Source organism: Mus caroli, unplaced genomic scaffold (assembly GCF_978045245.1).
Source record: "Mus caroli unplaced genomic scaffold, Mus_caroli_1 scaffold_15, whole genome shotgun sequence".
Lineage (NCBI taxonomy): Eukaryota > Metazoa > Chordata > Mammalia > Rodentia > Muridae > Mus > Mus caroli.
In genome coordinates, this window is record NW_028227270.1 from 14,597,522 (window position 1) to 14,610,965 (window position 13,444).

Here is a 13,444-nt window from a genome sequence, read left to right on the forward strand (position 1 = left end):
GCAACGCTGCTTTAAATTTGCTATCAATATCCTTCTGTAACTCCCATTTTATGTAACAGTTTATGTCTGAGTTAATTTTCTAAATAACTTTTTGTCTAAAAAGGTATAAAAAGACCAGAAAAAAAGAAATAAAGTTGTTGGTTGAATGGTTTGGCTTGGGGAGCTTTACCCCATCCATCCATCCATCCATCCATCCATCCATCCATCCATCCATCCATCCATCCATTCATCCAAATGTGTATGTCTGTTTGTCTATATGTTTATGTGTAGGGTATGTGTGTAAGTATGCTTGAACACTTGTGGAATTGATTGTGATAGATGGTTGGGCTGGCCAGAGTGTGGGTGTATGAATGATTGAATATTTATGTGTCTGTGCGTATTTGCCTGTACAAAGCATCTTAATATTTTTCTTTCCCTTTAGTCTGGTTCACAAAGAGTTAACCAGATAAACTAGAGAGGCTTCTGACTGATTCACCAGAGAAAGGAACCCTAGCAGTAAATCCTTTAACTTCATTCCCTGCTGCTAAACAGCATGTGTTATTTGCCAGGTATTAGCGCTTATTAAAGCACAAGTAACAGAGTTAATAAAGAGTTAAGTTTTCTGTGCTTAATGAAGCACAGAACAGTAAGAAAGAGTTAAGTTTAAAAAAAGGGGGGGGGGAGGGCTGATGAGATGGCTCAGTGAGTAAGAGCACTGACTGCTCTTCCAAAGGTCCTGAGTTCAAATCCCAGCAACCACATGGTGGCTCACAACCACCTGTAATGAGATCTGACATCCTCTTCTGGTGCATCTGAAGACAGCTACAGTATACTTATTTATAATAATAAATATAATCTTTAGAAAAAAAAGAAAGAGTTAAGTTTCCCTAGTGCTATTTAAGCATAAAGAGTTAAATAGAGCACAGAGAGTTATAATGTTTAATAAAGCACAGAGTTAAAGAGAAAAGAAGCCAACATTTTTAAGCCATAGAATAAGCAGGGAACTTTTAGAATCTTTGAGATGTTACCAACAAGCATTCAGTTAGAGAGCTAGAAGGCCAGAGACCATCAGTCTTTAAAACTACTGTAGAGACTGTCAGTCTTTAAAGCCATGTTCAACGCTGTGTCCCACTTCAAGCCCATTCCAGGCTGTGCAGGCGCCTGGCCACCCTTCATTTGCAGCTCACCAACTTCTTTGTTTTCCTGTGTCTTTATTTTCTTGTTTCCCTGGTGTCTCCTGCATGCTACTTTCTTTTGGTCCCAGGCTTTCCACTCACCTAGTGGCAATTAGTTTTCTTCCTGGAAATATTTATTGCTGCAAAGGGTTTTTTAGCAAATATGGAAAACTTAGACAGATCAGGGGCAAGGATACTTGTTCTTTTTGTACGTTGTTACAAACTAAGGGTAACATCCTTTCACATGACGTATGCCTTATGACTTAATAGTAACAAAAACAGGAAAGAAAATGGTTTGGAATAATTTTGCTGTCATTAAATATTAATGATGTTCAGTAGTTCTAAGAATGATTAAAAACTTATACTGTACTTTGATTTTTTTTTTTTTTTAGGTCCGAATTGAAACAGCAACAACTCTGAAGTTAAATATCCTTCAATTTTTTTTTTCTATTTGCAAGGTTTTTTTCATTTTTTTAAAATTTTAATTTGTTGTTTTATTTATTTTATGTTATTGGTGTTTTGCCTACAAGTGTGTGCCACATATGCGCCTGATTATTTGAGTGGGTAAGAAAAGAGAGAGTGTCAGCTCCCTGGAAATGGAGTCGGTTATGTATGGTCACTGTGAGCCGCCCATAGGGGTCGGGAAGCCAAACCTGGAAGAAGAGCAGTGCTCCTCTAACCCATCCCTTAGCCCTACGGTAGCTGTTAAACCTAATGACAGAACTAAAAACACTTCTTAAAGGACTTAGTCACAAAGCAGTTAAACTTCTTTCATATTATTTTGAATCAGTGTGTCACATAGCCCTGCCTGGCCTGGAACTCTACACACTTGAGACTGGCCTTCAACTTCTGGTCCTCCTGCCTCTGCCTCTGCCCCCTAGTGTTTGGATCAGAGGTCTGCACTGCTTCACTGGGCCTTAAGTTCAATATTCTAAAACTGGTTATTTTGTGAAATTAATTTTTAGGATAGTTAAAATATATTTTTAGAAAACATATGTATTTATTTCAATAATTTAATGTAGATGTATTTTTATCTTTATAAATTTCATGTGTTTTCAATATTCCTTAACTGCTTTTTACCTGTTGATGATTTTGAATTTCGGACAGATCAGTTTTTACCGGTAAGACGACTGGTGTCCAGGTTTTGTAACATTATGTCTTTAGAGTGCATATAGTGGTTTATAACTGTAATTTATATCTGTTTTTAACTTTAGAACTATACATTATTTACTTTGTGTATATGTGTGTGTGTGTGTGTGTGTGTGTGTGTGTGAGAGAGAGAGAGAGAGAGAGAGAGAGAGAGAGAGAGAGAGAGAGAGAGCGCTTCTGTGATGTTTGTGGAGGTCAGAGGAGAACTTGAGGTTTTGGGTTTCTTATATTAGAATAACAGGTATCTATCACAGAATTTTGTACTTACATGCAGCATCTGATAAAGACTGCATCGGCTCAGTGGCCTGTTGAGAACAACAGTTAATGTTCTTATTGCTTTAATTCATAGCCTTTTCGTATTATCTGCAACAGGTTTTTATGAAAGTGTGGTTACAGGGCACAGTTGGTAGCCAAGTTGACAAAAGCACAATTTGGACTAGTCTTTTAAACATTTCAGCTTGTGGGTAATTAAGATCTAATGTCTATACATTTAGCAGTAATAAAGAAAAAATGGTGGCATTGTATGTTGGCAGCTTGTTTTAAGTCTAGCTTAGGTTTTATATTTTTGTCTCATTGCTTTGACCTGATTTATGTTTTTATCCATAGAAGTCTACATCTTGTAACCTCTGTTCTTTCTTCTTCTTGTAGTACCTGGAAACCATGTTCACACTGCTCTTTCAGTTGCTGCAGCAGGTCACAGAGTGTGATACAAAGATGCACGTCCTGCACGTCCTCTCCTGTGTGATTGAAAGAGTCAATGTGCAGGTGAGGTTGTGAGACAGAAAACATGGTGTCGATGAGACTATGTACATTTAATGTCTTTGCTGTATATTGTGGAAAAGATAAAGTAGTCTTAAAATGTTTTTAACATATATGTTAGCATTTCAGTTATGTGTTTTTCAGAATTGACATTTATATTTGAATTTATTAAAAGTGACTAAGAGAAGCCAGTTGTGTTGGTGCATGCTTGTAACCTAGCAACTGGGAAGCTGAGGCAGGAGGATGATTGAAAGTTCAAGTGATAGTAAGACCTCGTCTCCAAATACCAAAGGAAACGACTTAAGAATATTTAAATATTAAAATTATATCTACGGTGTGGAGGTATTTAGAAAGTAAAAATTTCCAAGTTTTAAAGATCAGTCTTAAAGTTCAGAGTGTTTAGTGTCTAAGGAAGATCCATCTTTGCAAATTTAAGTTTTTTAGGAATTTGTTTTACTCTGTATTTTTTTTACATATGTCCATAGACTTCTTTAAAGATTGATTTTGTACGTATTGCATATGAGTGCAGGTAGGTGAGAAGACAGCTGGGGTGTCGGTTTTCTTCTTGCCTCTTTCATAGAGAGAGGCAGGGTTTCTGTGTATGCCTCTGAGCTTCCCTTTTGAGCTTCCGGTTGATTCTCACATTAGCCCTCAGTTTGCTAAAGGGGTGCTGTGGTTGCAGGTGCTCACCATGGCACCCAGCTTCTCATTTGGATTCTTGGGATCAGTTTCAGTTCAGGCTTGCTCGACAAGTGCTTTTATCAACTCAGTCATAGTTTTGCACACCCCCCCCCCCCCCTTTTTAGTTTGCTTGTTTGTTTGTTTTTTCGAGACAGGGTTTCTCTGTGTAGCCCTGGCTGTCCTGGAACTCACTCTGTAGACCAGGCCGGCCTCGAACTCAGAAACCCGCCTGCCTCTGTCTCCCAAGTTCTGGGATTAAAGGCGTGCCTGGCCTATTTTTTTTTAAAGATTTATTTATTTTATTTATGTGAGCACACTGTCACTGTTGTGAGTCACCATGTGGTTGCTGGGAAATGAACTTAGGACCTCTGGAAGAGCAGGCAGGGCTCTCTAATCACTGAGCCATCTCTCCACCCACCCTGTCCTTATTTTTACTTAAATCAAACCAAACATTACATACAAATATCACACACACACAGACACACACACATACATACACACAGACACGCAAACTCACACACTCACACACACGCACACGTGAGTGCACACACAGTATTTTTGCTGGCATCATATACATGATTAAGTATAAAAGTGATTTGTAAAGTTCGTAAAAGTTCAATTATTTAGCTTTCCCTGTCCCCCCCCCCCCATTCTGATCTCCATAAAAATGAGCCACCCACGAAACAATAGTATAATTATTCTCTGGCTTTTTATGTTCAGGCTCACCACTTTATATATTTTTTAAAAGCAGAGAAGTATTTCTCAGAACGACAGTGTTTTAGAGTTCACGCACTGATTTACTCTTAGATCTACTTTTTCATGAGTTCAGACACCTTGGAGTTGCTTCTTAATTCCAGGGCTATTGATGAGAATAGCATCTCATATTGAGCAGTGGTCATGTACCTCTCTTGTGCCAAGTGGGCTGCATGTATTTCTCATTTCATGCTTACAGATATCTTTGGTGAGACTTGAAGTAAGCAACTGGTCAAAGGTTAATACTTCGTTGTATTATTTGAGGCAGAGACTAATGTAGCCCAGGTTGGCCTCAAACTTGCAGTGTTACTGCATACCTTTGAATACCTGATCTTCCTGTTTCTTCCTCCTGATTGTTGGGGTAACAGGTGTATGCCACTGTACCTAGATAAACATTCATAATCTTGGTTGATAATGCGAGTGTTCAAATTAAACCTTGTGTAATTGCTATGGCAGGTTTAAGATTTAGGCACTGCTTTCTTAATGTAATATTTCTTAGCACTTTGGGTTTTTGTTACAAGAATTATATTATTTCATTTGATGGTGGTTTTTGAATATTTAGTTTTTCTTATGTAAGTGATTAACTGGAGGTGCTCTTTAAAACTAGGAAGTCTCTCACCTTGCTATTCATGTTGAGTAAGGTCTTTAAACTGGTGTCTGTATAAAGTGGGAATTATAATTTTGAACTCAGCAAGTTTACAGGATTTCATGATATGAAATTACTACAAATCTCTAATATAGAGTATTATACATTTTTAGTAATTAATTTATTAAAAAGGTGGTTATAAATGCAGCATTTGTCCATTTGTATAAATCTAGCTAGTGAAAATTTCTTAAAGATTTTTTTTCTTATACAAATTTATTTTACATGTGTCTCCTCAAAATGCCATTTCTTTTTTACTCCACACAGAGCTCCAGGTATCTGCTATACATTAAAAAAAATAATAATACCAAGATAAGAAATGGTTAAAAATACCAGTTCTTTCATTCTTTTGTAACTTTATAACCTTTACATAAGTATATTACTATGTCCTTATCTATCTATTTACCCTTCAAACTATCTTCCACTTGCAAAATTTGATTTTGTCTGATTATAATATTTTAGTGAAGTCATTACATTTGTACCATAGGGTACAGTTACTTGAATATTAATCCTTATTTTTGTAAAACTTAATTTTTTTCACATTTTATGTATTTGTTTTTATTGGTATGGATGTTTTTCATGTCTGTCTGTTCACCATGTACTGATGCCTGAGGAGAACAGAAGAGCAGGTTGGATCCCCTGAGACGTATATGTGTGTGTGAGGGCGTGGGCGTGGGCTTGTGCACACGCCCCCGTGTAACTGTGTAACACCTTGGGTCCCCTGCGAGAGCAACCAGTGTCCTAAACTGCTGAGCCATCCCTAGACTCATAACAAACATTTTAGAAAAGTGCAATTCAGTGATTTCATTCTTGAGGCTCTACAAGTCTCTAGTTGGAATAAACATGCTATCAAGTTTTATGACAAGCAGTCTTTGAGCTTTCGCATTTCTTAAGAAAAAGAAGAAAATTGAAGGTCTTCTATGGAATGTGTGCAAAATTTTATCTCAAAGATGAAATATCATTTAGGATTCATAATAGTTTTTAACCCTCCTAAAGAAAGGACCCTTGTTAAAAAGCACGTGTTACACTTTTGCATATGGATGTATATATTTGGAGGGTATTTAAGGTTGTGTTATTTATTCACCTAAAAATCAACATATGCACTCCACTGTAGCAGCAACATACGCCTGTGACTTAGTCAGTGAATTCCTCTGTAATTTAAGAACTATCTCTACAGAAGGGAAACGATGACACAGAACTTGAATTCGATTTTTTTATTGGGTATTTTATTTACTTGCATTTCAAGTATTATCCCCTTTGCTGGTTTCCCCTGAGACCCCCTATCCCATCTTCCCTCCCCCTGCTTCTATGAGGATGCTCCCCACCCACTCCCTCACTCCCACCTCCCCGCCCTGGCATTCCCCTACACTGGGGCTTGGAGCCTTCACAGGACCAAGTGCCTCTCCTTCAGTCCTTCTTAGAAGGGGGAACAAAATACTCAAGGGAGAAAATACAGAGGCAAAGTGTGGAGCAGAGACTGAAGGAAAGGCCATCCAGAGACTGCCCCACCTGGGGATCCATCTCATATACAGTCACCAAACCCAGACACTATTGTGGATGCCAACAAGTGCTTGCTGACAGGAACCTGATATAGCTGTCTCCTGAGAGGCTCTGCCAGTGCCTGACAGAGGCAGATGCTTACAGCCAACCATTGTACTGAGCACAGGGTCCCCAGTGTAGGAGTTAGGGGAAGGATTGAAGGAGCTGAAGGGGTTTGCAACCCATAGGAAGAACAACAGTATCAGCCAACCAGACTCCCCAGAGCTCACAGGAACTAAACAACTGTGGCATATTTTATGCCCATGGTTTAACATGAGGTGGATCCTTAAGTGGGTACTAAAGTGCATACTATTGACTATTCATGCCTTGTTGTATACCAAGATGAATAATCACAGACCACACCAGTTGGTTACTTCATAAATGCCCGTTTTCCTGGGCCTCTGGCAGTCACCATTCTACTCTGTCACTAATGTGACTATTTTAAACATTTTTTGGAAGTAGAATCATTCATTGTCTTTCTATGTCTGATTTCATTTAGCAAACCTTTAAGGTTCATCTAGATTGCCGAATATTACAGATTTCTTCTTTTACTTTTAAATGCTGAGTAATATGCTCAATCATTCTTGTGTATCCTGCAGGAAACTGAAGTGTGTGGATGCCAGTCAGTTGTATAGCATGGCTTCACATTCTCCCCTGTACTACTTTAAGTGCTATGAGATGATGTAATCAGTTGCCACCCTGCACTGTTAGGGATTTAATAGCTAGAGTGCATCCCCACACACTCTGCATAGTTTCTGCCCAAGGTTGGTTGGACCCAAGGATTCATATACTATATATACATATAAAATGTATCTTTAATTTAGTAAATTAATATTAAGTAATTTATTGCTTAATATTTCACAGTGCTTGCCAGGTTTCTCATACTTATTGCCTTTCTTACTAACCGATCCTGTTGTCCCCCTTTTTGTCTGTCTTGTAGATCCGACCATATGTGGGGTGTTTGGTACAGTATTTGCCTCTTCTCTGGAAGCAGAGTGAAGAACACAACATGTTGCGATGCGCTATTCTGACAACACTTATCCACCTTGTTCAGGTGAGTGAGTTCTCCAGTTTCTTAGGTTGGTTGGTTGTTTTTGTTTTCTACCTCATTGTTTTCATGTGATTGAATATTCATGAAAGTCTTCATGCTACTTTCAGGCTTTTCAAATGTATAATCTGTACACTTTCAAAAACACCCGTCATCGATTTAGCACATTTCCAGGGTATTTGAAAATATTCTCTACTTTAAAAGGCATTTAGTGTTTTCCAGTGGTGTTAGCCCCATGACCCGTGTGCCCATATGGATTCTGTCTGGTATCTAGAGTGTTTCAGCATGAACTTGCTTTGCAGTGTACAGTTTTCCTGGCTTTAAAAACTTCCTTTTTATAACCCAAGAAGTCATGAGATCAGGTAAACTGCTTTGAGGAAGGGGATGATTTTGACTTGAGATGTTTGTAATTTTTATAGTGTGTTGATGTAGGTAGGTAGAGAGGAACCTGAAACTTCATGGAGTGAGATGTAGACTATGGCTCTTATTTGAATTTTTTCTTTTTTAAAGATTTATTTATTATACAGCAACCTGCCTGCATATATCCCACAGGCCAGAAGAGGGCATCAGATCCCATTACAGATGGTTATGAGCTACCTTATGGTTGCTGGGAACTGAACTCAGGACCTCTGGAAGAGCAGGCAGTTCTCTGACCCATCTCTCAAGCCTTATTTGAAACATTAAATGTAAATTCTAGACATTTCCACTGAGATGATATTCTTCTGCCTTAAGAATTACAGCAATTCGCAATCTAAAAGTCCCTAATAATAGTTTTAAAATACCTCAAGATACCTAAATGTTTGGACTGAACTTATTCTTTCCATAAATGCTTATAGGTGAGTTTTATCATTATAAATTCTCATGAGAGTTTTAAATAGAAGATTAATGATACAAACTCTAATGCAGTTTTGCACCTTTAAATGTTTTGGTAAGATTCACATGACAGAAAGTTTACCATCTAAACCAATTTAGGTATGCACTCATAATAATAAATGCACTCATAATATACAGCCACCGTAATCCACCTCCATACATTTTTTTTTTTTGGATAAAATTAGACTACACCATTAAACAAAAAATATTCTTCCCAAAACTACTTAAACACTTAAAAAGATCTATTTTTACAATTATTGTGTGTCTGTGAGAATGTGTATTTGTGTGTCTCTGTGTGTGTGAGTGTGTCTCTGTGTATGTGTGTGCGTGTGCGCGTGTGTGTGTTTTACTCACAGAAGCCATCAGAGGATATTGGATCTCCTGCAGCTACAGTGACGGGCAGTGGAGGACCATCTTGTGTGAGTGCTGAGAACCTAACTGAGCTCCTAGAAGGAAGTACTCTTAACTGCTGAGCAAGCTCTTTGGTCCTTGCTAAAGCACTTTTGTACAATACGTATCTTCCTGATTATCCTTTAATACGTAGGATTTCCTGTAAAGGTTTTTTAGTAGACAGCAGCAGTGACCTCAGGGAAGTGTAGTGACGAGTCTGTTACAGGAGAGGAACCTCACATCCTCCCTTTGTACTGCAGGTCTCTAAACGGGCATTTAGCTCAGTTGGGGACTCTTGTGAGGGAAATAGGAATAAAATTCCCTAGCTTTTGTGTTTCTTTTTTTTTTTTTTTAAAGATTTATTTATTTATTATATGTAAGTACACTGTAGCTGTCTTCAGACACTCCAGAAGAGGGCGCCAGATCTCGTTACGGAGGGTTGTGAGCCACCATGTGGTTGCTGGGATTTGAACTCTGGACCTTCAGAAGAGCAATCGGGTGCTCTTACCCACTGAGCCATCTCACCACCGCTTTTGTGTTTCTTATAGCATGCCAATCACAGCAATTTTCACAATCCAGAATAATCAGTAGAATGTTCATTTGTTTTTCTTCTTTATGACATCTATCTTATCGGTATTGGCCAATAATGCAACGTTCCAACCAAATAATTGCCCTTTTTTGCAAATAAGTATATAACATTGAGTACAGAAATTGAGATGAGATGGTAGCTTAAAATATACTTTGGAGTCATTTGAGAATATTAAGGTTTATTGTTAAATTACCTCTCAGATAATATTACCAGCTATTAACAGGTAAGATGGACATTAGGGTAAGCTGTATATTTTTGCATTTATATTTTATAAACCTGGAAATCTAGTATCTAATAGTCTTTGCTCACCTGTGGAGGTTGATACCTATAAAAATAAGCATTCTAGTCTCCAGTAGTTGGCTTCAGTAGAAGTAAACATTTATTCCCAAGGTGGCTGTTTAGTTGTTGATACTGGGAGGAGGTAAATGGGACAAGCGTTTTGTGCAGAGGACAGTCTGGGGAAGTACATAAGAGTTGTAGTAAGATTATCATAGCATGGGGCATGTGGCAGGTTATCTGAAAGTCATGTTGGACACCAGTGAAGATCTCTGTCCTGACAGAATTGATATTTAATTTGTGTTGTTAAACTCCATTGGATAACAGTTCTTAGTGACATGGTATCTTGGATGAGTGGTGACGATATTGGAGACAAGTGTACCTGTGTGTATAAAGCTCCAGTTTGCGTTAAATGTGCCATTGTGGCAAAGTACCTGACATGGACATCTTCCAGCTTGATGGTGGGAGGATTTGGTTTGGTTACACTTGCAGAGATCCAGTGCATGTTCCTGCATCTCCTGATTTGGCTCTGGGGAGACAGAACATATGGGAGTAGGGGTGTGACAACTTACACACAGTGGACAAGAAGCAGAGAGCCTGAGAGGGGCCAAGGACAAGACACAGTTCCTAAGGACATGCCTGAGTTTGACCTGGACTCAGAAGCTTTTCACAGTCCTCCAAAGTAGTGGCAGCAGCTAGAAAGCAAGCCTTCAATGGCTTGTCTTGATTGGCACGTTATTTAAGCAATAACAAGTCTAAGGGCCACAGTGTGGTGATTTTTGTCTTTAAACATTAATTTTAGATACAGGCGGGGAAAGGCAGTTAACATTTATTTTTAATGAAGACTGGTAATACTCTCTTCTGCTCTCTTTTCTATTTGGTAGAAGAGTCTACTTTCAGCTTTTCAAGCAGTAACTTCTAGATTTCTTCTTCGTCCTCCTAGCTCTAAGTAACATGCAAATATTGTTTATTTTTGCATGCATCTGTGTGTGTGTGTGTGTGTGTGTGTGTGTGTGTGTATGTGTGTGTGTGTGTGTGTGTAGGTGCGAACATGTGTGCGAGCGTGCATAACATGCATGTAGAAACAAGAGGGTAATTTATGAGACTCAGTTCTCTTGTACCATGTGGATCTCAGGGATTACTTAATCTTCATGCTTGATGGCAAACAGCTGTATTCAGTGAACTATCTTGTTGATCCCATTTTCTACTTAATTTGAGCTTTGGTTTCTAGTGTTGCTAAGTCAGTTACTACTTAATTTCTCACTTTCCAAATTTGATTCCTTTTATCTCTTATAGTATTCTTTTTGTGTTTATGATCATGGGTCTTAAAAAAATTCTATACTGTTTCATTGGTTAAAGGAGACAAATAGTAAACATATTTGTCCAATCTGATTTGGTCAACTTTAAAAAGATGTTATCATAGTGTTTCTAATATTGCATAGATAAGTGTAGTTGGACAATGAACTTCAGAACTCATGTAAGTGAGATGGATCAAGAAGGCTAAAGAGCGTAATATTCAAAGGATATGAATAATAAAAAACCCCAACCACCCAGAGCAGGACTGGGAACACTGGTTTGGAATGAGAGTGATATCAGGTCGTGGTTAGGAGCATCTATCAACAATGAAAATGGTGATCAATGCAGGAAGTAAATAAATAACAGGAAGAGAAACAATTGGGAAAACATTTTAGTGTGGCTTGTGCAGGTGCAGCGTGAGGGCTGGGATGTATATTGTTCCCAGTTAGACAGTTGCTCAGGTCACTTGAGAAAGGAAATGTAGGAGAAGGTTGGTTGACACCAGTGGTTAGGGTGCCTTTTAGACCATGATGCCCTGAGTTATTTGACAGGAAATTGTCCATGAAAGAAAATGTAGAAAACATACAAAGTAGATCTCTTTTGCTTTTCCCCTCGGTTTTCTTTTTCTCATGTTTAACTGGTTCTGACAGTTCTGTGAGTTTCTCTTGGAGATATTTATGTGTATACACTGAATATACAGAATCATAGGTATCTTTAAAAATTCTTTGCTATGGAATTGTTATATACATTTCTGTTCCTTTAAATCCAATATGTAATTATTTTTGAAATTTTTTTTTTTGCATTTCTTACTACATGGTTATTCATGACTGCTTAGTATTGTTAAATATGGATGTACTATGATAGCAATGAACAATTTAGGCTGGGCTGATTTCATACATGTTATTTAGCTGAATGTGTTTATACAGTTTAAAATATCAGCGTTACTACTTTTTATGTAGTCGTAGCATGAGGGGAGACAAATGTTTCCTACGTTTGTTGAGCATTCCTGATCTAAAATTCAAAATGCTGCAGAGCAGTAAGCTTTTTGGCACTGAGTTGTTACCACAAGTAGAGACTTCCAATTGGCTTGCTAAGCAATATAGATGCACTAATGTATTGAATATAGATGCACTAATGTATTGAATATAGATGCACTAATGTATTGAGTTACCTTTGGGATATATGTATCAGGTATATATGAATTATAAGTTAATTTTATATTGACATCTGGGTTCCATTCCCAAGATGTTTAATTTATTTGTAACCATTCTAGAAAATGAAATTTAAAATTCTAATTTCTCCTTTTCTAACCATTTCAAATAAGGAAGACTCAACCTGAATGTGCAGTTTCTTAAAAGGCACAGATACATCCAGCCTTGGTATTGCCATCTAGACAGGATGATAGTAGTTGGAGTTTTACACTTTAGTAATAAATACATGTTTCTTTGCTAGTATAATGAGGGTTATCTTAAAAGACTTATTTATTTTATATAAAATAAATTGTTTTCTGAGGCAGGTAATTGATTGGTGGTAAGGAGGGATCTTAGAGTGTCTTGTCATAAATCGTATTTATACTTCCTGTAGGGATTAGGAGCAGACAGCAAGAACCTGTACCCTTTCCTGCTCCCAGTTATCCAGCTGAGTACAGATGTGTCTCAGCCTCCACATGTCTATCTTCTGGAAGATGGTCTGGAGTTATGGTAAGAGGGAGAACTTGATACTGTGGATTCCCCTGCTGCTGCTTTCTCTACTTTTTTTCAGTAGAGCAGAGGTCACTTGTGGCTTTGAATACTCAGATAAGCATTGTTATCATCTGGTTGTTTCCTGTTCCAGCTGCTGTTTCCTGTAGGCTCCTGATAGACAGCTTGTGAGAAATGGGTTAAGAGCACTGTCTCCTCTTCCAGAGGAGGTCCAGGTTCTCCACACCACCATGATAGTTCATCACATCTGTCACTCTAGTCCCAGGGGATCTGACACTCTTTTCTGTCCTCCACAGGCACTGCATGAACATGGTACACAGACATAAATACAAACAAAATACTTAAAACACGTAAACCTTTTAAAAACAGAAAAATAGAGAGAAATTATAGCAGGGGCCATGCTGCATTTCATATTTGAAATTTGGCGAGTAACCTAGGCATCTAGGTAATTTACTCAAACAAAAATTTGATCTTAATTTTCTGAATATTTGAAATAAGATATTTTTGAGGAGTGGGGTATTGAGTTATATTTCAACTTCCTACTGCTTTTCTAGTGGGTAGCGAGATGTCAGAGCTTAGCTTCACGCATAGTTG

The 13,444-nt window shown here is 38.0% G+C and overlaps 1 protein-coding gene across 5 annotated transcripts in view; it reads left to right on the plus strand.

Moving 5' to 3' along the window:
• The window catches only part of Ipo11 (importin 11), a 132,661-nt gene that overhangs the window by 52,861 nt on the left and 66,356 nt on the right, over positions 1-13,444 (plus strand). For all 5 annotated transcript variants that reach the window (XM_029468283.2, XM_021180389.3, XM_085830859.1 and 2 more), the window contains exons 17-21: positions 1,547-1,580; positions 2,235-2,275; positions 2,952-3,068; positions 7,619-7,732; positions 12,735-12,850. In XM_029468283.2, coding sequence (XP_029324143.1) covers positions 1,547-1,580; positions 2,235-2,275; positions 2,952-3,068; positions 7,619-7,732; positions 12,735-12,850 — 422 coding nt within the window. The remainder of the gene's footprint in view (positions 1-1,546; positions 1,581-2,234; positions 2,276-2,951; positions 3,069-7,618; positions 7,733-12,734; positions 12,851-13,444) is intronic.